The following is a 22,556-nucleotide window of genomic DNA, read 5'->3' on the forward strand; positions in this document are numbered from 1 at the left end:
ATTATTCATGTTTAATTATTTTTGACTTTTCAAGTAAAGTAATATCAATGAATTGATGGATGATATACTAATTGTATATAATTCTTTACGCTTGCTTGCAGTATATATATATATTACAATTATTTATTTATTTATGTATGTTTAATATCTTACAAGTTTCAATTCATGAATGATGAATGAGTATATTGAAGATGTCTCTAATTTCCTCATCTATTAGTGTTCTATCTAGATACTACTACTTGCCATAGTGGTATTGAATTTTCGTTTCACTTAATTATAGGAATCAAAAAACTCATTCTCTACAACATAAGCTAATTGGTACCATTGAATATAATTGATCTTTGTCACGAATTTACATAGCATCCCTATAGGGTGTGTGACACGTGGCAAACACCCACCTTTCTTATTTTGGCGGGAGGTGGTTTATTCATTGATTGGTGTTGTTCATCTTGACGTAGAGAGTGTTGCTCTCCTATTTTGTAGGACCATCCCTTTCCATCTTTCTCACCATCCTAACCAAACACTCCAAATTTCATTACTTATTTTATTTTTTAAATAATATATGTGTACAAAATTTTAATGCATGATTTCTCTAGTAAACTCAATTCTCCCAACAACAACAACAACAACCTTTGTTTCAATGTCAATATTTCATTTTATCTCCAAGGTTGTGTTCTCCTATTTTGCACCTAGTCATATTATCCATGTTATTGTTTTGTTACTTTTTAGTTTCTTTAAGTTGGAAATAGTCTTGGTTTAATTTACACCAACATATTTTGTCCTTATGATGGAAAATTAGAAACCATATTTCAGCTTAATACTAAGATTCTAACTTTTACTTTTGTTGGTGACATTGGATATCAATTTCAGCTTTCAGGAGCTTATTTGGTAACATGATACAATGGAAATGTGTATTTAAAAAACTTCCATAATATGATACAATGGAAACTTATATGAAAAGTATCTCCATGGATATCTGAAGTTTGTGTCATTCCAATAATCACATAGTGATGAATCCTCTATCTGATTCCAATAATCTTGGTGAGGTTGAAGGTATGGCAATTAATCTTAATGATTTGTATATTAAGCTACATTTTATATCTCTTAAGCTACTTTTGTTTTAATAAATTTCAGCCAAGAATCGAATGGTTTTGGTTCAATGGTTAAATAGTGTTCTTCCTTCCTTGAATATACCAATAAATAGTAGTGATGGTGAGTTAAGAACATGCTTGAGCAATGGTACAGTTTTATGCCAGATATTGAACAAGCTAAGACCTGGTTCAGTCAATGTGGTAATATTTTTCACTTTGCAATTAATTGAGATTATTAATTTGAAACTTCATTTTTGGCTTAGTTTGGTTTGTATTTTGTAGGTTAATGATTTTTATCATTCTCTGCCATCACAATCAGAAAATGTTAAAAGGTTTCTTGCAGCATTGGATTTGTTGGGCTTGCCCAAGTTTGAAATTTTGGACCTAGAGAAGGTATAAGAGACAAGGTTTTGTGTCATGAATTGTAACAATATTCTCAACTTATAGTTTGGTGATTAAATGTGTAGCCGTAGTCTAGAATATCCCGAGTCTTGTGTTGGTTAGCCTTGAAACTAACTTGTGTCTGTTTCCCAAACACCAAATATAAACATCAAATAGAAACATCCCATGAACACTTGGGTCCATGAGTGCAGTAGATCTTGTAATCCTTATTCTCTCAGCTCAAGTCCATAACTTGTATTGCTATTACGATGAGAAAAGGTTCGGTCCATTGAATATGAGCCATTGCACAACAAAATTTATATAACCACTACCTAGTATACATATAAACAAAAGTAGGGTAAGATGCTACTACATTTATCTATGTCTAACATAAATTGTTATGATTGTGATACTGTCTCTTTTATTGTGCAGGGAAATATGAAATCTGTTGTGGATTGTCTTTTAACACTAAGAGCAAAAAGTTTACAGAATGCATGGGGTGATAATGGAACTAGTTCCAGTGTAGTGAGACCACTTAGGAATGTATCTTCCAATGTCCATTTTACAGACCAGAGGAAGGTTTCATCCGAGACAACGTTTCAACGTATCGTGCGTAGCCCGGTTATGCCTGGTATGGTGAATTTTAGTGATATTTATGTGTACATAACCTCCTAGGTGGTGTTTGATATGCATATAGAACAAGATGGTGTGAGATGATACCTTATTATACACATATACATATTGCAGCCTATAGTATAATTCTATCACAGACAAATATGAAAAATGTAAGCTATTTTGTGATGTAGTGAGCATTTTCCTAAAGGAATATGTTAAGAGTAACTCCACACATTATGAGGCTGAAGAAATAATTCACAGTTACACAAACAGAACTATTTCAGAAAAGCTCAATGAGATTTTCTCTGTCTAAACTAGGATCATTGATAATTTGACATGTGACTTAGAGAGTTGTTATGCTTGATTATAAAAGTAAACTATGGTGTTGCATATTTTTGCTGTATTTGTATGATATAAAATTTATATATATTTCAATAAGCTAAGTTTGCTAGTATTATACATATTTTTACAACTTACATATAAAGCCAATATTGCTAGAAATAAACTCATCTTTAGACTATAAGTGATTATTGGTGCTCAATTTTATATTTTCTGTAGAGCATGTAGGTAGTAAGATCCATGATGTGTTTCAACTGAAACATGGAAGCTACTCAGATCTTCCGGAAGCAAAAATTTCAGAACTGATGAAATCAACCAATTTAGATGTAAATTCTTGTAGTCTTTTTCATCACCTTCAACATTTACATAATTTTCATATATATTTATCTTGTTCCATGCATCACTGATTTATTTCAGCATCTATTGTTGCAGAATGCTCCTACTCAATCACTGTTGAGTGTTGTGAATGGTATTCTGGAAGAAAGTGTTGAAAGAAGAAGTGGAGAAATACCCCAAGTATGGTTTTGAGGCTTTCATGTTACATATATACATAAATGCATTCATTAAACACATGTATATAACCATGCAAATGTTTTCACATACACATGTAACATGTTAAGGTCTGTTTTTTTTTTAAGAAAACGTTTTCTATTTTTGTTATGATTTACATGTATGCTAGCTTGTTTTCACTCTTTCCTATATGAATCTTTGAAAATAGAAACACACTACAAAAAGGTAGCATACTTGTAATTATGACTAAAACAGAAAATGAAAACAAAAAACGGTTTCTTAAATCAAATAGGCCTTAAGGTTTCAAGTATATTTTCTGACAATATCTTCACATCTCAGCGTGTGGCTTGCTTGTTACGAAAAGTTGTTCAGGAGATTGAGCGGCGCATATCAACTCAAGCGGAACATTTAAAAACTGTATGTCAATCACATTATTTGGAAAAGGCTAGTACTAAGTACTAACCTTTGGCTTTCTCAATTGGTTTCCTCATATCATTTTCTTACCCTCTTCCTTCAGCAAAACAATCTTTTTAAGACGCGCGAAGATAAGTATCAATCAAGAATAAGAGTACTAGAGGTTCTTGCATCTGGAAGTAAGAAAGAAAGTGAGGTACAAAAAATAGTTCATCTAGTCACCATGTTAGAAGTGAACAAATAGATCCATTGAAATTTCCTTGAACATTGCATATCAGTACAAATTTTCTATTTATCATAGTGAACTTTTGCAACAGGATTTTGCTACAAACCAACCTCAGCAGTTAAAGGTAACGTTTTATTGCTTCGCAAGTAACATATCGATGCAGTTTTAGAAACAAGAAAAGACAACTTTTTATTTTCGGTGCTAAATACAAAACATGTTTCCATTGAACTACTTTGTCCTGTTTTTATTATGGCTCTTTGATCCCTCAATGCAGAATGACAAGCCTAAAATGGAAGAAAATAAGGCAGATGACAAAGATATTATTCGGTTGACGAAAGAGCTTGAGGAAAAAAGCATGGAAATTTCAACATTAAAGCAAGAACTACAAAATGAGAAGACTAAAATGGAACAGAAGATGGCAAATGACATAGATGTTATTAAGCTGGTGAAAAGGCTAGAGGACAAAAATACGGAAATTTTAACATTGAAGCAAGAGCTACAAATTGCGAAGACTAAAATGGAAGAAAACAAGGCAGATGACAAAGATGTTATAAGATTGATGAAAGAACTGGAGGAAAAACACACGGAAATTTCAACATTGAAGCAAGAACTAAAGACCGAGAAGACTAAGATGGAACAGAAGATGGCAAATGACATAGATGTTATTAAGTTGGTGAAAGGGCTAGAGGACAAAAATACAGAAATTTCAACATTGAAGCAAGAACTACATATTGCAAAGACTAAAATGGAAGAAAAGAAGGCGAATGAAAAAGATGTTATTAGGCTGACGAAAGAGATGGAAGACAAAAATGAGCATATTTCAACATTGAAGCAAGAACTACAAGTGGAGAAGACTAAAATGGAAGAAAAGAAGGGAAATGAAAAAGATGTCAATAGGTTGATGAAAGAGTTGAATGACAAAAATATGGAAATTTTAACATTGAAGCATGAACTACAATTGGCGAAGACTAAAATGGACGAAAAGAAGGGAAATGAAGAAGATGTCAATAGGTTGACGAAAGTTTTGAATGACAAAAATATGGAAAATTTAACATTGAAGCAAGAAATACAGGTGGCGAAGACTAAAATGGATGAAAAGAAGGGAAATGAAGAAGATGTCAATAGGTTGACGAAAGATTTGAATGACAAAAATATGGAAAATTTAACATTGAAGCAAGAACTACAGGTGGCGAAGACTAAAATGGATGAAAAGAAGGGAAATGAAGAAGATGTCAATAGGTTGATGAAAGATTTGAATGACAAAAAAATGGAAATTTTAACATTGAAGCAAGAACTACAGGTGGCGAAGACTAAAATGGACGAAAAGAAGGTAAATGAAGAAGATGTCAATCGGTTGACGAAAGAGTTGGATGACAAAAATATGGAAATTTCAACATTGAAGCAAGAACTACAAGTGGCGAAGACTAAAATGGACGAAAAGAAGGTAAATGAAGAAGATGTCAATAGGTTGACGAAAGAGTTGGATGACAAAAATATGGAAATTCTAACATTGAAGCAAGAACTACAGGCTGAGAAGACCAAAGCAAAGAAGGCAGATGACAAAAATGTTGTTAGGTTGATGAAAGAGTTGGTGGACAAAGGTACAGAAATTTCAACATTGAAGCAAGAACTAGAAACATTGAACAAGACATATAAAGTACAATGCTCACAGTTGGAAGCAAAAGCTAATGGTGCTAAAGGAGAATTGGAACAAAAGTCACAAGAATATGAGCATATGTTGGAAAAATTAAGAAACAAGATTAAAGCAAATGAGTCAATGTTTCAGAAGTGGAACATTGAAAAGAACAAGTTGCATAAAGCATTGACTTTTCAGTTTGGTTCAATACAGGTAAATTTATGTGTTAGTATCAATCTTATTGCTATAGTCTCAAATATTACAATATTGTACTGAACTTTGAGCATCCAGGAATTGAGACTGTCTTGGCAATCTATCAAGCAAGATGTTAAGAAAGAACAAATGATTTATGCAGAAGAATGTAACCGATTAGGTAGGCCTTCGCGCTAAATGTTATATTCATGCATTAATTTTTATGGAATGTGTAAGCTCTGATCATTATATTGATACTTGATCAGGTGTAAATATTAAACCAATAGTTGATACAGCTGAGAGTTACCAAGAAGTTCTTGCTGAAAATCGAAAACTATTTAATGAAGTTCAAGATTTAAAAGGTGACATTGTCAGTGTTTGTCTAATAGGTAATTGATATAGTTGTATTAATGAACTGACATGAAGAAAAATACTATGATACAGGAAACATAAGAGTTTATTGTAGAGTAAGACCATTTATCCCTGGACAGAAGGAAAAACAGTCTATTGTGGAACACCTTGGTGAAACTGAGTTAGTTGTGGCAAATCCATCAAAACAAGGGAAAGAAGCTCTTAGATCATTTAAGTTTAACAAGGTCTTTGGTCCTGCCTCAACTCAAGGTTTATCTCTATATACTCACCACTTTATCATTAAGCTTTCAATGCATAAACTATTGTACTTTTTGCATCATAGTAATAGGGTTGTTTTATCATTAAGCTTTCACTTTGGTACTTATGTAATAATCATTTTAAACTCAGTCCCTATACTTCAAATCCAACAAATAGTGTTATAAATTATAACAACATAAAAACTGCAAAGGATCAAGTTGAAAATAATTGCACAAATGGATATCGAATTGAAAGTTTTAACTATAAGGTCAAGTTTAAAACCAGCATAATGCATATTGATGAAATGTGTAGTAGTTTAACCTTCTTAATATTCGGTTATTGACATTCTTATAATGGTGTACACACTATTACTTGTCTTAATGATGCAGCTGAGGTATATGGTGATATCCAAGGCTTTATAAGATCAGTACTTGATGGATTTAATGTATGTATATTTGCTTATGGCCAAACTGGTTCAGGAAAAACTTACACAATGGTATAACCCTTTGTTACATATTGATTTTTATCTTAGACATCATGCTAGTTGATAATTAAAGGAACTTCTGATTCTATAAAGTGCTATTTTTTTTCAGAGCGGTCCAAATGGTGCAACAAATGAGAGTCTTGGAGTTAACTATAGAGCTCTGAATGATCTCTTCAGCATATCCACAACCAGAAAAAACTCCATAGTATATGATATTGGTGTTCAAATAATTGAGATATATAATGATCAAGTGCGTGATTTGTTATCAGTTGAAGCTTCTCCAAAAAAATATCCTTTTTTTCTATTGCAATTGATGGTTTATTCTTTTCATCAGCTTCCTTCTTCTAATACTTTTGTTTAACTTCTTTATGAAATCACATGAAGTATGTTATCTTAAAATAATGCTACATATACACATGTAAATACAGTTAATATTACTTGTTTTTTCATGGTTAAACTTTGATTTTTCCACTTCACTGATGTGAAAGATATGAAATAAAAAATGTGATCAGACTCCTTTAATTTGAGTTTACATCTAGAATGAGCAAACAAGGGTGTTTTTACCCGATCCGTAAAGTCCATAGAGATCTCGATCCACTAAGCATCTATTTGTGAGTTGGGTTATGGAAGGGAAAGGGGAGGCTTCAGAGTCATCTCACAAGTGTATTTCATGGCTCTGAATCTTCCATTTTCCTTTATTCCCCTCTAAAATCCAACTCGCAAACCGATACTGAATAATCTGAGAGTAGAAAGAGTTTTACTTGCTCATTATAGAAGCAAATTTACTGCAAAGCAACCTTTTCCAACAAAAATAAATGCACAACTAACATTTTTCTTATGCATATAACCCATGATTTCCTTGATTTGCACACACTTGGGATATTGAGTCACTCTCAACCAAATGGTTTAGCAGTACCAGATGCAAGTATGTACCCTGTAAAATCAACTTCTGATGTCATGAAGCTCATGGACATTGGACTAAAAAATAGAGCCAAAGGTTCAACTGCTATGAATGAAAGAAGTAGCCGTTCTCACAGGTCGAGTACTCTAGTCCTTAACCATTCATACTCATTCAACATCGAAACTTTTCGTTTCTAGCATGATGAAGTTCAATAACCTTGTGTACACAGTGTTGTCTCAATACATGTTAGAGGGGTAGATAACAAGGCTGGTACATCTCTTCAAGGTAACCTTCATTTGGTAGATTTGGCTGGAAGTGAAAGGGTTGATCGGTCTGAAGTTATTGGTGATAGGCTTAAGGAAGCACAGCATATTAATAAATCATTATCTGCACTTGGAGATGTTATTTTTGCACTTTCTCAAAAGAGTGCTCATGTACCATATAGGAACAGCAAGCTTACTCAACTTCTTCAAACTTCTCTTGGTAAACTCATTATTTATCATTTCTTTATAGCAGCATGTCTTGATTTTTTGATATCTAGAGAAAAAGGAAGAGTTATAAGTATACTTTTGTTACTTACATGTCACACTTGTTTTCAGCTTGATTCTTATGCACACTAAAATTTCAGTATGGCCATTATATGTACAATTATTTTAAACTTGTTTCTGGTCATTGTTTGTCATTATAAAAACGTACGACAAGAGGGTGAGTTTGACGCAACAACAAGGTTGTTGCTTAATGACCATAAGGTCACGAGTTCAAATAGTAGTAACAGCCTCTCCATTTATACTCTCCAAATCCAACTAAATGGAAGTCTTATGCACTGGGTCACCATAACACCCTCCGATAGAGTTAAAGTATATGGATCAAAATGCCAAATTGAAAATGATTGTCAGATTTATGGATCGCCCCGCTAGATCCTCGAGATAATCAAAAGGTCAAGGGTACGGATAGCGACACTTATTAGGAGGGACTAAATTGAGAAATTATTACATAGAGTTACCTATTACTTAAATAAGATGATACTAAGACTACAATTGAAGGCTGTGTTTGATTTGACTGAACAGGTGGTCAAGCAAAGACACTAATGTTAGTCCAAATTAATTCAGAACTAAAATCATTCTCTGAATCTGTGAGTACTTTGAAGTTTGCTGAGAGAGTTTCTGGAGTTGAGTTAGGAGCTGCAAGAAGTACCAAAGCTGGCACAGATGTTAAAGATTTAATGGAGCAGGTGCTTAACTTTCTTTGCATGTTGTTTTCATGGTACAAAGGACAAACATATAATGTTTTGTTTAAATTTGGTACATGACCTTGCAGATTGCTACACTGAAGGATGAAATAGTGATAAAGGATGGGGAGATAGAGCAGCTACAATTACTCAAGAGATCTTAAAAATGTTTATCTTGGTTCTGAGAAGCATCAAACTGCTCCCGACTAAGTACAAGAGAAAAACATAACATAATCAATTAAGTACAAGAGAAAAACATAATATACAATATACTAAGTCACGTATCCTAAACGGTAGCAGTAAAGTAGGAGGCAGTAGTTACACTTTGACTTCAACACATTGTTGTACACAAAATATTACTACTATTAATTCATGTAAATGTGGTTCTTTTGATTCTTCTAAACTTCTAATACTTCACTTTTTAGTCACATAAATATTTTGTAAATATGTTACTTTCACTTGATTAGTTATGGATCATTTGGAGGAAAGATGTATATGGAAAATAACATTTGCACATAATTTTAAAGCTAGGTGTGCTCACAATCTTCCATCCATGATTTGTATATTTTCTTTATAATAACATGATAGCCACATGTGTTTGGGAGCATATCTGTTATCTCACATAATGTATCGGTTGAAAAAAATTATTTAAGTTAAAATTGTAATTATTAAATATTTTTATGATACATGGAGTGATACAAATGAGTGAGACAGTAGATATATACCCTTGTGTTCGAATACTGAGAATTAATTTCTTTGATGTGTGTGAATCAAAATGGAAGCCACAGATGGGTAAACAAAAAAATGAAAAAGTGAAGAATGATATCCATAATTTTTTAAGATGAAAAAACTTCATCAAATTGATAAGAAAATAACCATGGACTTAGTATAATATTTGTCTCTAACAGTTAATATTGACTCCCTTACTTACTCTCAATATTGCTTCATACTTGCTTTTTGATCTTTTTCACACAAGTCCAAGTTCCCTTTATGTGGTGAAGTAGGGACAAAGATTTGTTATCCTAAAATTGTGTCCTGAATATTATCTAGGACGAATGGAAACATGTCTTGTTAATTAAAAACTTAAATATTTTTTATTTTTACTTTAATATTATTGGTTCATGATACCATTTGAGACAACAAATCCTTATCCAGTAAAGCAGATGAATATTTCATCATAAAAAAACATGGTGTAAGATTAACTCTTACCATATTTCAATACACCTTAAAAATGCTCCTTCAAATTTCTATGTTAAACTTCATAGTCTCTTCAAAAGTCAATAAATAATTCCAAAATTTTGAAAAGATCATCATTCAATTAAAGAAGCTTTTCTAGTCATGCTTTATCATGAATTAAGAAGGAATCCAACACCATGTTCTTATAGAATAAAATAGATTTATTCAAATCCATTATTTAATGCAAAGTTCTCCTTAGGAAAATTGCACAAATTACACAACCAATGCTCATTAACTTGCAAGTAGTGTTAGCTAGAAGTGGCACCAACCAATGTGTATTGTTAATGTTGTTGAAGAGAAATGCCCCACACAATTTCATTACTCACATGAGTTGGGACCTATCTATATTTATCAAAGTTAACAACTATCAACAAACACTTAAGACTAGCATGCATGCTGCCACCACCTTAATAAAACATGTCCCAAGATATTATTGTATTCATGTTTAAAGTCAATTACATTCTATCAAGTACTATAAAAAAAATGGTTTCTGTTTTTATGAATTTTCTTTTTAATTAGATTAATACACAAATGAGATACCAAAAGTGAAACAAGTGATCTTCACTTTCCATAAAAACTTCAAAACAAATACACGTTTCTGAATTTGTGCAATTGTGCTTGCCACAATCCCATGCTCTCTCTTTCACTTATAAAGACATCTTGGACTATAGTTTGTGGAATACTAAATTTTATTTTTAATGTTATTTGGTGCTAAACATAACATGTGAATTATTGGCATATCTCACATGGCCTTAAGTTGTGACCCACTAATCCTTTAATACCATTTCACAAGCACCAATGAATCATATAGACAAAAGCTACTAGACAATGACCCCAAAATCTGACCACAACATGTCCCATGAAGCTTCCTAAGATGCAGTAGTTTCATTTCTTTATTATTTCTATCACATTAAACAACATTGAGTATTCCTAGTTGCCTTTTGAGTGTACACAAATAATACATATAAAGTAAGAACAATATTTCTTAGATATTATCAAATAGGTGACACCATCAAATCATGGCACCCACAAAAAAAATATCTTGCAGGATTCCAAAAGATTAATTCTTAATTTCCTCCAAATTACAATTACAAAAGGAGGAGGATCTGAGTTTCAAACATATGATAGTTACAAATTCTCATGAAAGTTTCAATCTCTCTAAGACCACATATAAACCTAACATGAGAGAAAGAAGAAGACATTGCATTGTCTTTTATCTTTTCCCTAACTTATCCTCCTTTTATTCTTCAAAAAGTAAAAACAAAATTCCTCACTCTCAATTACACATGATACCTTAACTCATGAATAACATGGTCCATAGATTATATACATATAATACAATAGCATTGAATTAAGATTAGCTCCTCTCTCCCAAAAATCACCTTTGTTCTTAGAACTTTTGTGGTTTTTAAATCCTCTTTCTCTGCTTTCGGTATTGTTTTTTTCTTTGTTGACAAAATGAACTATGCAACTGCAGAAATGCTGCAGTTGCGCCGATCCCTGCTGAGGCAATCAAAACCTTCAATCCTCACTGCAGCTGGAGTGTGGCCAAACTTCACTCTAGCACAACTCCTAGATGAGGAAGATGGTGAAGGCGGTGCCATGGAAAATGGACTAAAATTTACGTTTACATTACTATTACCAAATTGCTCATCTTGGATCACAGGGTTAGAAGCCCTACTTGGTGGAGATCCACAGAAAAACGGTGGAGATGAAGCCACTTGGCCCCCGAATCTCTCAGGGTTATAGCATGTCCCCTGCAAAAATAAATTCAACCAATCTTTGGTTAGATAAACAATCACCATTAAAAATTGAAATTTGTTACATCGTTGAGGTATCAACAAATTGAAACAATCTTTGGTTAGATACTTTCTCTCAATCAATCAATAAATCAACAACATAGATGATAATTCTTATTTTCACTCTCCTACAATCATGCATCAATAGCCACCAAAAATGATATTTCTTCCATCTTTGAGGAATCACTTGAATGAACAAATTTTTAATAGATTCAAGGGAAACAAATCGGGTATAAGGCGCTATCTAATCCGGATTCAAGCGGTACAACAGAACCACAAGGCACAATGTTCTTGCTATGAAGTATTCAAGGCATAGACTGGTAAAAGTAATAATAAAAAAAAACACTTCATTCACAGATTCTATTGAGATAGAAAATAACCTTCGGGCGAATTATATCCAGAAGCTCTGCCCCAACTCCGGATTCTTCAATCTCTAATTGGCAGCTGAATTTATTTATGAAAAAAATATATAAAGAAAGTTAGAACTTTTACAAATAAATTATAGAAAATATCAACAAAAAGGGGTTGGTAATTACTTAGTGAAGGGTGGCCAAAATTGTTTGATATGATTATCAATGGATAAGAGACTCAATCTACGAGGTTTAGGACAAACCACTGATTCCATCCTCATCTCCTCACAGCTTGTCATGGTGTTCTTATTCTGGTATCCACAGTGATTCATCTTCTCTCTTTTTTTCACACAAGAGATTTTGGCAAGTAACACCTACAACAATACATGAAAAAATTGATTATTTTCTAATATTATTGGTTTGGTTGCTCACAAATCTGAAAAAAATTGGTCCAAATATAACGAAATCATATACCATAACAAATAAGGAGACTCATTTACTCAAAGTTTTGTCCTTTTCCGTTTTCCCACCACTTGAAGAAACCCAAAAAAGCTTAAAATTTAAGACTTGAAAATCTCCAGAGACTCTATTTTTTCAAAAGCCTGTTCTTAAGTAAATTAAAACAAATCCAATGAATCATAGACCAACACAAGGATATAAAAAAACATTTGCTCGAAGTTTTGCCTTGTTTTTTTTATCTTTTTTCCAGCACTTAAAAAATCCCCTCAAGCCTAAAAAGGCCTAAAAATTTGAGACTTAAAAAACCAAATACACAAATACCCATTTTACAAAGCTTGTTCAGAACATGAACAAACCAAAAAAGGTTCAAAATTTACGAGTTAGAAGAGAGGAATAAACTCAAACACATAAAGGGCATGAGCTAATTTCCCAAATCTGTGCTAAAAAAACAACCTTTTTCAGAAGTTACTGAAGAAGCATAGAATATATAGAGAGAGATATTACCTAAGCTGCTCCTCTGAGAGGAGAGGAGGAAGAAAATGGAACACAGAAAAAATTGGAAATTGTATGAGAGGAACAAAGGGAGAGAAGGAGATAAAGGTGGCTTAGTTGGGTATTTCAAAGAGAGAGTAATGACCAAAAAAGCAAAGGTGAGAAATATTAGGATGCAAAAATGTTCACATATTATATCGTAACAAGTTTGTGATTGATTAAAAAATATATTTAAGTTAAAATTTAATTTTTAAATATTTTTTTAACTAATCATAACTTATGACACATAAAAGAACACTCATTATGTGATTGAAGATATTCTTCCGACAAGAGGTTTATCTAAATTAATATGATCCACATGGAAGGGCCAAGTTGGTTTGTGTTTTCTCTTTTGTGTAATGTCCTCTTGTCGTACGTTGATAACATGCATATACTCTTATTTTGTGTTTATTTTTCACTATTTTTATTATGTATCTGGGTATTCATACTCTCTATATTAGTAGTTTTTTTAACAAATGGTTTTTGATTTTTAAATATAGTATAATTGACATAAAAAATATTTTTTTAAACATATCTGATATTACTTTTTAATATAATTATTGGTTTTTATAGAATCATGTTTAATATAGGTTAGCTTTAGTTAAAGTAAAATTTAGGAGTAAATATATTGTCTTTATGCATAAAATATTTTATATTAATTGGCTAATTAGTATCTCACAATAATTATTAATACATATCAGGTAGAATTATGTTTTTGGTTTCTCACATGTATCTTCACATTAAAGGTAATCTTGTCCGAATCGGGAACATCCACAGGTATATGAGGCTAACTCTTTCAGATGAGAAAATAGGTATTACAATATCTAGGTATATGGTGAAGAAATTGAAGTTTCCATCCAATGACCATCCACACCCTATTAATAACAAAATATCCTCATACCAAATATAATTTATCTCCTTAAATCTACTTGGTGTTTGACATCTGTTTTATTTTTCTTCTTTCAAAAATTTTCATTTATCATTTATTTGTATTACCTTTTTTGGAAAATCAATATAAATATACGTGAGTTATATACTAACAATGTATAGAGCTTATTTACATATATCTTTTTCTCATAGAAATATTAAAGCCTGTAATAAGAGAAAATTTGATCAAAACAATAACAGTTGCATAAAAATAATAAATTGTTATATAAAATAAACATTAAAATCAATTAGATTACTTTTTATAATAAAACTAAAAGTAATTAGCATACATAAGTATCACAAAGTCATTTACTCCCTACATAGTGATCCATGCCAAAATTGAGGATAAGAGTTTGTGAGTGAAAGTGAATATGGTATATAACAATCCTTCATAAAATCAATTGTTATATAATTGATGTTTATGCTTTCCTGTGTGGAGTTCAACATATTTGAAATGTGGAGGTGTATCACTAGGTGTATCATTATGGTACAGCAGATGTGTTCTCGTATCACTAGGTGTTGGTATAACTAGTTGGAATAGGCTTCCAATATATGATGCTGATTTTGGTTGGGGTAGACCAATTTTCATGGGACCTATGAGGGGTTGTCATTTATATGATATTTGAGGAATAATATGGAAAATTGTTTCTAAGGTGCCTTTTATTTCCAACGTTTTGTTTTCCTTAGATGCTTATTGATGAACATATTGCATATTTGTACAAGAGACAATATGCATTAGCATATGAAACCTATAATATGCATTTTTTTTAAGCATGCATTCATGTTGAACTATAAATAAAAGTACTTATGAGTTTGAAAGAACAACAATCTTATTTGAGGTACAAAGATGGTCTCATAAAGGAGCTGAAGAATTAAACAGAAACAACCAAACAACACATGATAGTGTGATAAAGATACAATCAAACAACACATGATACTTAAGAGCTGAATAAGTTAGACCAACCTAACATGGAAGGAGAAAACCAATGTTAAAGTAAGGCTAACACACACTGTTGAGATCCAAGATAACAATGGTGTTGTTGCTGAGTTTGTCGGCCGGCGATGGCGGTGATTAACATTTATACCTCCACTAACTCCTTTTCCTCTCTGTGCTTTTGTTATTGTATCACAACATAGTTCATGCTTTTCCTCATCTTTCTTGTGCAACTTAATTGCCTCCTCTATGCTTCTATAATGTTCTGCAGATTGTTCATTTTGCATGCTGCTCTTTGAAATGTTTAGATCTTTCTGCTCTGATATGGCATGAGTACATGAAAGAAAGAGGAACCATATAACAAATCTTACCCTCATAGTTTGGCAATGATCTCAATAGAGTGTAGAGTTGAACTTGCCTTTATAAGAGAACAAAAAGTGTAGGAAGCATGGAAATAAAAACAGTGTTTGCGTTCAGTAGAAGCTGATTATGGCATAATCTTCTGCATCAGATTCTCTCTAGAGTGTACTTAATCTTAACCCATTATTTGTACAACTACATTTTATATCAATACATCAATGTAGGGTTCACATGAGAATACCAACAAAAAAGAATTTTGCAAACTTCAAACTTGCAATATATTTTTTTGTTCTTTTACTCAATTTGAGGTAGAATCATTATAAGCAAACTTGAACCTGAGATGGTTATGTAACTTTTTTTGTTCATAAGATTCTCAGTATCAAGAAGTTACAATATATTCTACATGAAGACTAGTTTAAGAAGGCAAAACTTTGCAGTATTTGTTTTTTTCCATTCATAGAATTTGAGACATAGACTTTGCCTAAAAGAACCAACATAAGGATATGTAATAATATGGCATGGCTGGAAAGTAATATAGAATAAAGTAATGTTCCTTATTCTAAGCATATTTAGCAGTGTTTTTCAGTTGAACAGAATATGTTCTGTGTGGTTCAGTAAACAAGTTTATGTTGTAATATAATGCAGATTGAAACATAATATAATGGTCAGAAGGGTGAACAAAAAATTGATTTTTTTTTAGCAAAAAAATGTGCACAATGAACAACCCATCAAATTATTTGAATCTTTGAGTATCTATCAATAATCTTCATATGTTCTTTTAAAAAATTTATATTTGACAAATGTAGGAGTTATTCATTTTAACTGTTAAATAATAATTATTATTTTTAGGTATATTAAAGTCTACAGTCTCATGTTGAATATTAGATATGAGGGGATAATGAAAGAATTTATAAGTGGAAAATATGAATAGAACTAATGACTTAAGGTTTTGGTTTAAGATGTGGTATCTTACTTATGATTCTACAATGAATTTCACTGGTGGTTGGAGGCTCGCCTGTCGCGGTCGCGGTCGGGTTCAATTATCCTTTAAACTAAGGGATTATTATTGGAATTGGGAATGGTATACGGATTCTGTGTGATAAACATGCAAGCATATGTTAATTTTAAAGTGCATGAGCATCAAGCTAAGAAGCAGGTTCTTTTGCAAGGACACATGAAACACAAGAGAGAGATGCAAATGAGACCCTATTAGTATTTGGATTCAATAATCTTTCATCTTTCACAAATCCATTGACTTGATTCACATTACTAGTATACGTGATTAATCTCAAGTTTATACAATATTCATAAATATAGAAATTTCATGTCAGAAAATTAGAACTCAATAAACCATCAATAGTCCATAAGTGTCGATGTATCTTTTTAATTCAAACTTGCAATAAATTAAACTTTTTTTAATTCAGTTTTAGGTATATTCATTTTTACCAAATAAAAGATTCAGTTTTTGGTTTGAGGCCTTGTATCTCCAAGTTACAATTGGAACTTGAATTTTTCAACTTAAGACTAAAAGACTTGTTTAAGGGTTTCATTATATCCCTAGAAAGACCAAAGGTTAAGTATCTGATTTCTGTGAGCGATACTTGTTAGGAAACATTATCACAAACACCAAACGAGATTATTTCTTTACCCAAAATGGGTGAAAAGATACCCCTAATAGTATAAAAAAAACTAATAATGGTTGATATTTGTATGGATCTATACCTCAATCCCAAAGGTTAGAATCCAGCTTAAAAGTCCACAAGTGGTAGCAAAGAATATTGATTAAGATAATGTTCCTTTTCTACTAATGCTCACCAATGAAGTTTGCATCTTCTTCATTTTATCAGGATATATTCTGTTTGGTTCATTAAACAAACTTATGTTATCATATACCATAATAAAGATTCCTAAACCTAATAGAAACTAGAAGGATGCACACAAAAATTGATTTATTCTGACCCATATATAATGTCATAGTCTTTACTATCTTCTTTGGGAAACCATGTGATGTGTAGAACTAATAGGGTAAATATAATAATAGATTAGAACATGCTTTTCATGAGTTATGCCAATTTCTTTTTTTGGTGTGTCTTGTTGATGAGATACCTTACTTTCAATGAAGTACTTCATTTTAGTATTGAACTCTTTTTTTGTATCACTTTTTATATTCATTAAGGATGTATAGTTTTTTAGTGAATCACATATATTTAGGTTCCACCGGTGTGTCATTATGGAGCATACTCCAACCATTAGTTTTTACCTCTACTATAGCATATATTAGTTGGCTAACTAACCTAATATTTATTAACCTTGAGTTTTTATAATATTAATTACTTGAGAGAAAATGGTTTGTGCATTAATCGTTCTTTATTTTTCGATCGTCTGGAAAGAACAAAAGAAACATCTTGTTCTTTCTTCAATAATGTCTGATCTCTAGTGGACCTCTTAATAGAATTCGAACCTAGATAAAGTTCTGATCATTTGTAGAGAAAAAAGAACGATTCACTCTGTATCAATGGAATCTCATTATCCATCAATATTTTTTTGTACTGCCAATGGTATCTCTCACCCTATGGGTAAAGAATTAATCATTTTCGAGGAGTGTGTATCACTTGAAGTAGGGATATGTGTAATAGGGTTTTTCATCAAATACTTGTATGCATAAGCATATATGCATACCAAACATTAAAACATATATACCATCATGTAAAATTGAGTGATAAAATAGAAATGATGAGAGTGACCTTACACCATCATATATCCCACATGAAGAAGACACCAACACTAAGCATAACACCCACATGAATAATTGGACACATTATTAAGAGAAAAATAAGAAGAAAGTCTTAGACAGTTAAAGAGGATTTCTCCCTCACTACATTTTAATTTTAAGGTGTGTGCAATGCTCTCTCATTTACCCAAAGTCTAGTATGAATTTGTTGAAATATCTTATTTATGCTCACGGTTTTAGTGGCTATCACTAAAAGTATAGGTTGATTTATGACAAATTTCTTAATAGTATATATAATTCATTTTTGCTTATAAAAAAGGTAGTATTTGAACTTCTAAATGTACAAATAAACATAAATAACGAGGACGGAGGGTTTATATAGAAAGTCAATAAACTAAGTTGGTGGAAGCTCACTAATAAAAGTAAAACTCTCATGATTCTTAATTTAATATGAATATGCGTGTGCATAATATTATAGAGATATAGTTGCATACACGACTTGTGTTTATTTCTTGCATGATTGTGAAACATATATATAGTATGCTTTAATTTTTGGAAGTGGCGATGAGTTGTTACGCTTAATACAAATGCCATGGTTGACTTATGAAAAATAAATATATATCCTATGATATCAATATCATTAAAAATAGGAAGATGAATCTTTTCCATTAATGAAGACACAATTACTTATTTTATTTGTGTTTTTAATAGCAAAAATGTTATTCGATTATATATAAAATGATAAAAATGTCTTACTATATTATTCTTTTTATCATTTTTGTAGTACTTACCTCTTTATTAATGGAGAAAATCCTAACCTTAAAAATGGATAGTGATCAGGATCAACATCATGTTTTCAAATATCCATATCAAAAGTCAAGGTCTGTGTTGTCATCTAGTTAAGAATTGCAGCTCATCAATTTTCATATTAGTAAGTGAATTTCCTCAAAGACCCCTCTTCCTGATATCAAATGTTTTGCAACATGAATCAACTTTATATTAACCATAAACTCACTACTATGCTACCTTCTTTCTTATTTAGTTTCAACTTTATGTACATTATTTACTAATTGTATTTCAAAATAGCTTTATATTCACAATTGAAGTGTGTTGAATCCACTTTATACCTTTTTTACCCACAATTTTAAATAATTATTTTTATTAAAATTCAGAAAAATAACATCTGATTTCATATTTTACATTTTAAACTTTATTCTTATATCTCATCATTTAATCTCCAAGTGCATCGTTGAAATATGATTAATGCTCTCTTCGAATTATAAGTAGACAAATATTTTGAATTTATTATTATTTATATGGATAATTATTTTGAAAGGGATGAAGTATTTAGATAATGAAAAAATTCTAAATAAAGTTCTCATTAATAGTCTACTTTAATTATTGTATTTTAAGATAAATAAAATTACAATCCACGCCAACTTTTGTATTTTCTATGCTATGAATATTTGAAACTTCTTTATTATTACTAGTAATATGAGAAGGGTGTGTATGTCATTTTGTACAAACAAGTTATGGCTCCAACATTTCTCAAAGAAAATCCAATGCTATAAATATATATCATCCATTGCAACCTTAAGCAAGTAAAAAGATTGTGATTTTGAGAGATCAAAGAAGAGGAAGATATATATATATATATATAGAGAGAGAGAAAATGGAAGGTTTAATTCCATATGTTATTCATGCAATAAAAAAGCAAAAGCAAGGGAACATTATGGACCAAAATTTAAGTCCTCAAAATTCAGATAGCTCAAACCGTAGCTACCATTTGCTTTTGACTTCTGATTCCTTCAATGGTAATTCTCCTCGCATAGGAACAATAGGTTCAGTTTCTACTACTCCTTCTTCTCCTTCAATCATCAATGTTGCCACTACTACCAACATAGTTCCTAGTAAATGATATATATCTTCAAATATCATAGTTTTATATTTTATTTATTTAATTCATTCATTTTTTTAATATGATGATGGGCAATTATACATCATTTGTAATGGAGTTGTATGAGTATTGCATTTATCATTTTTTTTGTTTGTAAAAGCTGAATCATATAAGGTCATCAATTGTAATGATATCCACTTGAATTGGCGTGCTACAATGAATGTTAAGAAGGATATGAATTGAAACAATTATATGTTCTTCAATTTCCACTTTCCAGATTCAAGAATTTCTTCTTCTTAATTATTTAATTGTTACAATTATAAGATTAATAGTGCATTCATCATAATGAGCAAGGAATATCTATTTTATGCTAAATAGGATGTACTGGACATAGATACTTTTTATATGAATGTGAAATAATTAATATCATAAGTAAATTATTTTTATTTATCATAAATTGAATTGTTGACCAAAACTCAAGATTCTCATCAATCTAATCATTATTTACGTTTTTTCTTTTTCTTATCAAGGATAGATTACTCTACATGTATGACTTAAATGTCTCTTATAACTCGAAAAGTGATTCAATTGAAGAGATTTTGTATGATACTTATAAGATCAATGAGATTCAACTGACTTAGATTGCTTATGTGATCCAGGAGCCTTTTAATAAAAGGGAACAAAAATCTTCTCCAATACTGGATGTTAACAAATTTGAGAGTTATTTAGTATTCATATGACTCTATATTTAGCAATCATATCAATGTTACACAATGTGAAAAATTAGTATAAATCTATGTCTAATAATTATACCAATATGATGAGCTCCTATTTTCAGAATTTAGAATCAGAATTACTTAAAGACATAACAATTGAGCATAAATCTGAATCAAAATGTATACATCAAGTAAGTAATACATCCAATTCAAATAAGGGAGAAGTTTAGCTACACATTTTCATTATAACTAAAAATAAAGATAAAAACATAAAACTCATAGGAGAAGAGATTACCTCCTCAATGAGCATAAATTAACCTTTCTTTTGTCTTTTACACATTAATTCCAGCTAAACTACTCTAGGAACTAAGAGAAATTGAGTACATAGTCTTTCTACTCGAATTGCTATTCAAAATGTTCAACTTAATTCCCTTTTAAAAAGTTTGAATGATGTCTTTTTCGCCCTGCGCTGAGAATTCGTTGGGCATATAGCTTCATATGGCAGGCTGAGCCTCAACCTTTCAGCTAGCCAAGCTATGCTGCACAATTGCCTTGCTTCGCTGAGCACATGTCTTGCATTGGGCAAGCCGTTTTTCACCAATTCATGCTCTTTTTTGCCATTTCCAACCTAGAATTGACATAAAAATCATATGATTGGATTTGTGCAATTATTTAACTCAATAATTAGTATGAATGCTGTTTATTTAACTTTCAGAGTAAAAAATTGCTCAATTATTCTTATTATATAAGGTAATTTTCACACATAATAAAAGATTTTCTTCAAATTTTCCTATTCTAATCTCATCATAGAAATATTCTTATTTGGCTGCAAATTGTGAAAATTGTGAATTTAGCATCATTATGGATGTTTTTGTATTCTATTTTTTATATGACTGATGTTATATATTCCAGCAAATTCAATTTAAAAATTTCATAATCATAAAAGATTGACATTCAGTGACTGACCCACTTGTGGTTCATAGTGTGCATGTGGTCAACCTGAAAACATTTAAATAAATATTATTTTCGTAGTTAATATTTTTGCACATTTTGATACATAAAATTACATCATGTCCTATTATGATACATTTAGGTTTATTCACAACAACTTCCACTTATATTCCTGAATCCTGGATTTGCCATTCTTGACATCTATTACTTAAGCTAACACATGTTTAACTCTATCTAAATTGGATACAATTTGAGAGATAAATATAGTATTTTTATATATACCATAACATAATAACTTCACAACAATTCAATGTTTTTAACCACATGGAACATGGTATCTTCCGAAGGCATATCCGCCAACCACGTGCAATAAAAAAAGAATATTTTATGGATAAGGATTTTCTTTTTCAATTTTATAGAAATTTTAGAAATAACAATCCTATAAAATGTTTCTTTTTCTAAATAATATCATTGCTCTACGAGTTATTATTTGTAAGTAAGGCAAGGAAAACTAATAAAAAAGAGAAATGGAAACTAAAGAACTGTTGTTGTTAGTTGGTGCAGGGTAAAAACTTGTTTTTCTTAATTACTAAGTAAGATCTAGAATATGATGAAAAAGCATAAACGTCAAATTTTTATTATTTAATGACTAAAAACATATGCAATATTAGAGGAATATATGCAATATTTCAATGGAGGAAATATATGTCTTAAATCTTAATTGTTATAATATAAAAATATATAATCTTATTTTATGTAATTAGTAAATCATAATATATTAACCATTATTTTTATGTCCGAATAAGGCAAGTAAAAAACATAAATAAAAACAAGGATAGATGATAAGGAAGAAAATGTGGTCCACATAGATTATACAACATATAAAATATGAAAAAAGTGATTAACATAAAATTTCCCACCTTAGATAAGAAATCTGGACCGTTGAATGATGGTCCCATGACAATTATGAGCATCTACTTGTTATTGTGTTAGTTTGGTTTGGTTGGAGAATCAAAATGAAAGCCAACACAACTCTTCC

At 31.0% G+C, this 22,556-nt stretch overlaps 2 protein-coding genes across 2 annotated transcripts; one reads left to right on the plus strand and one right to left on the minus strand.

Annotated features, from left to right (window-relative positions):
• LOC109350627 (kinesin-like protein KIN-14P) lies at positions 621 to 8,836 on the plus strand. Its single transcript, XM_019591852.1, is given in 21 exon segments — positions 621 to 667; positions 871 to 1,053; positions 1,135 to 1,292; positions 1,374 to 1,484; positions 1,905 to 2,103; positions 2,646 to 2,752; positions 2,859 to 2,942; positions 3,276 to 3,353; positions 3,454 to 3,546; positions 3,668 to 3,700; positions 3,851 to 5,425; positions 5,504 to 5,585; positions 5,671 to 5,766; positions 5,849 to 6,025; positions 6,403 to 6,509; positions 6,607 to 6,785; positions 7,370 to 7,534; positions 7,628 to 7,881; positions 8,466 to 8,629; positions 8,716 to 8,781; positions 8,783 to 8,836. Coding segments are annotated over 20 exon segments (3,825 nt in total). The 5' UTR covers positions 621 to 667; positions 871 to 1,010.
• On the minus strand, positions 10,910 to 13,103 carry LOC109351376. The gene is made up of 4 exons (XM_019592868.1): positions 12,975 to 13,103; positions 12,198 to 12,385; positions 12,042 to 12,105; positions 10,910 to 11,619 (listed from the first exon to the last, which is right to left on the minus strand). The coding sequence occupies exons 2-4, from the start codon at positions 12,341 to 12,343 to the stop codon at positions 11,326 to 11,328; spliced, it is 504 nt and encodes a 167-aa protein (XP_019448413.1). The 5' UTR covers positions 12,344 to 12,385; positions 12,975 to 13,103; the 3' UTR covers positions 10,910 to 11,325.

The sequence above is a fragment of the Lupinus angustifolius genome, chromosome LG06 (genome assembly GCF_001865875.1).
Source record: "Lupinus angustifolius cultivar Tanjil chromosome LG06, LupAngTanjil_v1.0, whole genome shotgun sequence".
Taxonomy (NCBI): domain Eukaryota; kingdom Viridiplantae; phylum Streptophyta; class Magnoliopsida; order Fabales; family Fabaceae; genus Lupinus; species Lupinus angustifolius.

What these genes read in the sequence shown, in the direction of transcription:
- LOC109351376 (XM_019592868.1), bottom strand. Translation starts at nt 12,343, where the DNA reads ATGAATCACTGTGGATACCAGAATAAGAACACCATGACAAGCTGTGAG. An exon ending in TTTTGGCCACCCTTCACTAA is followed by an intron (nt 12,106 to 12,197) that starts GTAATTACCAAC and finishes AAATAAATTCAG; the next exon opens with CTGCCAATTAGAGATTGAAG. An exon ending in TGGATATAATTCGCCCGAAG is followed by an intron (nt 11,620 to 12,041) that starts GTTATTTTCTAT and finishes TTATTTTTGCAG; the next exon opens with GGGACATGCTATAACCCTGA.